General features: G+C 37.2%; 1 protein-coding gene across 2 annotated transcripts in view; it reads right to left on the bottom strand.

Moving 5' to 3' along the window:
- The window catches only part of LOC107674262 (dual specificity testis-specific protein kinase 2-like), a 14,869-nt gene extending 13,336 nt beyond the window's left edge, over nt 1–1,533 (bottom strand). Inside the window, exons 1-2 of one of the 2 annotated variants that reach the window (XM_016468200.1) lie at nt 1,335–1,533; nt 302–843 (exon numbers count right to left, since the gene is read on the bottom strand). In XM_016468200.1, coding sequence (XP_016323686.1) covers nt 302–478 — 177 coding nt within the window. In that variant the 5' untranslated portion in view covers nt 479–843; nt 1,335–1,533. The remainder of the gene's footprint in view (nt 1–301; nt 844–1,334) is intronic. The other variant, XM_016468201.1, reaches the window with a different exon arrangement.
- Nucleotides 1,534–4,033: the final 2,500 nt, after the last annotated feature.

Here is a 4,033-nt window from a genome sequence, read left to right on the forward strand (position 1 = left end):
GTTTTTCGGAAGGTGGACCTTCATCAAAGCCGGAACTAATCGAGCCGATAGTGCCAGCCTGGGGAGAAAGGTATTTTAATAATGTAAATTATGTGAAAAATAATGCGTTTTTCGAACCACCAAGCATGAGAGCATGTTCTAGTACACCCCCAAAACAAAATCAAGACTTTGTAAAAGAGCATAATAGGACCCCTTTAAAGCGCATCTCATCAAAAGTTGCAACCACATATCAATCAGGAAGAGCATGAGTCATGACCACTGCAATAAGCCTACAACATAGGATAAAACGAGGAAAGGTTACCTTGAAGACTTCTGAGAAAAACCCGGAACCGATTTTTTCACAGAAAAAATCGTCAATTCGTGCCAGGCTGGACACGGCACTTCGCAGAGCCCGGTACGATGACGGCCGTATCCGGTTAGGCCCGTAAAGGGCATGCATAGGGGGTTCGCATGGTTCTTGGTTATCATCTTGGTCCATAATGATGGACAGGCAGGCAGCGGGTCCCTTTAACGCAACCAAGTCCAAATATCCATATCCCGAGTGAGATGCACGACAAATAATTGCTTACAAAAACAGGTCAATAACTAATAAAAGGCCGTACAATGCTGTAAACCACATAAAAACTACCCGATTAAATATTCTCCAAAAAGGGCAGATGAACGCAAATGATGAAAAGTGCGCTCGGGCTCTTTTCCGAGTGATGCGGTTGCCATGGTTCATATTCCGGTCCAGAAAGGTCTCGCGTTATCGTCGGCAATTCCGATAAGCAGATTCCTTCCCAATATCTGTAAGTTAGCTGTAGCCGGTAGCTTCACTCCCAACGACTTCTACTAACAAACCACCTGCAAAAAAGGGGGTTAAATATGGTTTAAAAATAAGCAATGATGCCTCATTACATGTTTAGGCATGGGCTTATGAATCACAATAAACCGAATAAACGGCGACAGCAAGACTGAGTAAAATTGTGCCAAAGATGCAGCTATAACGCATATGGGACAAATCTTATTTGCAAGCTCTTTAAATAAACATAGAATACAGCAAAATAATTCCAGTGGCTACAAGAAATGCGGTGTGTCCGCACCATCTGTCAAGCTTGGCTACAGACAGGATCCATTGCGGACTGTTGCTGAAATGACATGACCGCTAAAGGGCTTGCTGTAAATGCAATGTGCTTTTCACCTTTATCGATTTTCAAAGCGAATACCGTCTTGCAGACTTAGCTTATTATTATTTTCTATTAGACATGCGATATTATAATAAAAGCATCTTTAAGTATGGGGACGGCATGCACGTATCCGGGCCCTTGCGGCTGCCCTAGAATATGGCACTGTACCTGGTTTTAGTAGGATCAAAGAAAATAATTTCTCGTTTGGGTACCAACGTTGCATTTAGCAGATCTTCGGTGTTTTGTCAACAACATCTCATTCGCAAGCTGTCACTATCCGTCTCGGCCATTGTGAAACGCTTATGCCGCTTGTAAATTTGCCCGTTCATTGGTGAAGAATAGGGGCAGGTCTAGGCAAGGCTGGACATTGCGCGTCGAGCGTGCGCAGTAAATGCTCCAACGTGTGCCCGTATGATTCTGCACTGCATTCTTCATTTTGTTTCCATAAAATAGCCGGACGCCACAGGCTGCATTTTATGTAAATTTAAGCTTAAATGAGTTTGAAAGCGGTGCACTAAGCACATCAAAAATAAGTTTTTACATTTGCCTTTATTTGTGAAATGAGCTTTCGTAATTTGGCTTCTGATTGGCTGCATAATACATCGATCAAGCATTCGAGCCAATGAGCGGCCAGTGCGCTGGCGTGGCTTAACTATGATGTCATCTTTACGTTTCATGTCACACTGCAAAGTGCATGCATAGACATGCAGTCCGTGTTTTGGATGATATCATCGTCGTGAGTCAGCATACAAAACCAGGCCACTGACCCATCGTTTGAAATGAAAGTATTGCATCATATCAATGTAGTCACTGTTGTGCAATTATTTCTATGCTTCCTCTCATTCTGGTGAACTCTTCTCATCCGAATGAAACCACTATTTTTTTACCATCTAAGCTAAATCAGACGATTGTTGGGAAATAATTTACTTTAATGACATTATTAAAACCTAACCCAGTGAATTTGCCCATATGCTTAACCTGAAACAGCCTATAAGATGATTTATAGTTTGAAATGTTTTCTAAAACAATTAGACTAGGTAAATGTTAAAGGCAATGTTTTTTCGTGAATTTAATGAGTACATGAACAATTCTTCTTCCAAACCGTGTTTTGCCTTGCCGATACTATCTGTTTCTTTTTTCGCCACATTCAATTTATGAATTACTCACGTAAACAATAGCCGTATTAGCCTATATTCCTAATCCAAAACAGGAAAGTTTACAAAAAGTCGAGAAGTTTGTTAATATTAATGTATTATTTAATAGAGTCAAATATCAAATGTTTAGCTCCATACAAATAACTCTTTCCCTGTTTAAATGAACTAGGGCCTATAAAATTTAGTGTGATGCAAGAAGAAAACAACAAATTCATCAGTAATTGTATGACATTTTATTTGAATATATGATTATATGACATTTTTACGAACATATAAAATGAGAATCACCAGTATGAACTCCACAACTTTCAATTGATTGAATTAAATTCCTTGAACTTATAACTCACTGTCTAAATTTATGAAGCCTACACATATTTTTGTAACAAAACAACATCAAAACAATATTATTATTACTATGTAATGTCAAACAAAATATGTTAATTTTACTTGCATAAATTTTCACTTTCAGATCAAAACAATATCAACAGTCTAAATCTTCTGCCATGGTTCATCAATAGTTGGCAGCAGAGTTAAATGTGGACTTCAAACCCTCATTCCTTTTTCTTTAAACGTTGGGGTTTAGTTCAATTGATATGTTATTTACATGTTGTCTATTTATAGTGTGTTTGTGTGTGCATATTTAGTCCTAAAAGAGTGTGAGAGCTACAGGAAATAGGCTAAATATATTTTGACACAACTGTAACTCACAGATGGAAATAAAACTGCATGTCAGCCCTGAATGTAAAAAAAAAAGTTTTACAATTTTTAAAAAATGTTGTAGAATTTTTTTTTCCTGTACAGAAAAGGTTTCTTGTTTTTTTTGTTTTTGGTTGTTTTATGGCTAATGTTTTGGTTGTTAGCTATAAGGTGAGCTAGTTCATGGCTACAAGACTCCAGGTTAGTTGTAACAATGAAACATTTTGCAAGCTACCCCAAGCAAATTTTTGTTGTATTAGTATGTTTTCTTTGAATTTCAGTATGGCTAAGTTTTGGAAGAGAAAGCCAAACTGAGTGATGTCTCTCAGTATGGCCTCTTGGGATTTCCGTAATCATGCTCACACACAAACACAAATAAAGTTCAAGTGTTCAACTTCACTTTTATTATGGCCAATTGCCATTACTGACAGAAACATGCTTGCATACACATACACACACACACACACACACACACACACACACACACACACACACACACACTAATTATGTTGAAAATATATCACAAGGTTACATTTCACCCCAGGGAATGTTGCAACTAACCCGGACTATGGGGTGAATTGTAACATTTCACTCCTCATGTTTGAAACTAAACAATTAATTTTCTGTTTGTGCTGCAAATATAACAGATGTGTCATGTAATAGCAGACACTTGTAACTAGTTTGTATCACATTTTGAATGCACTGGCTTAAAAGAACTCCAAGATACAGATAGAAATGTCAAAAATGTTACAACCATCCCCGGTCTCCCCTAAAAATGCATAAAAGCCTATGAAATGTATAATTAGTATTTAAAATATATACAAAAAAAATACAAAATAATATTCATAAAATACAAAATAGAATTATATATATATATACATCAATCCAATCCAATGTTCAAGACATGGTTACGGCCTTATATATATATATATAAACTCAGTGAAGTTTGTTCAAAAATCTGAATAAGGTAAGACTGCGTAACATTAAACTGCAGGGATTCAGTAACACCGCTCTGCA

This window comes from Sinocyclocheilus anshuiensis, unplaced genomic scaffold, assembly GCF_001515605.1.
Source record: "Sinocyclocheilus anshuiensis isolate Anshui unplaced genomic scaffold, SAMN03320099.WGS_v1.1 scaffold728, whole genome shotgun sequence".
In the NCBI taxonomy this organism is placed as follows: domain Eukaryota; kingdom Metazoa; phylum Chordata; class Actinopteri; order Cypriniformes; family Cyprinidae; genus Sinocyclocheilus; species Sinocyclocheilus anshuiensis.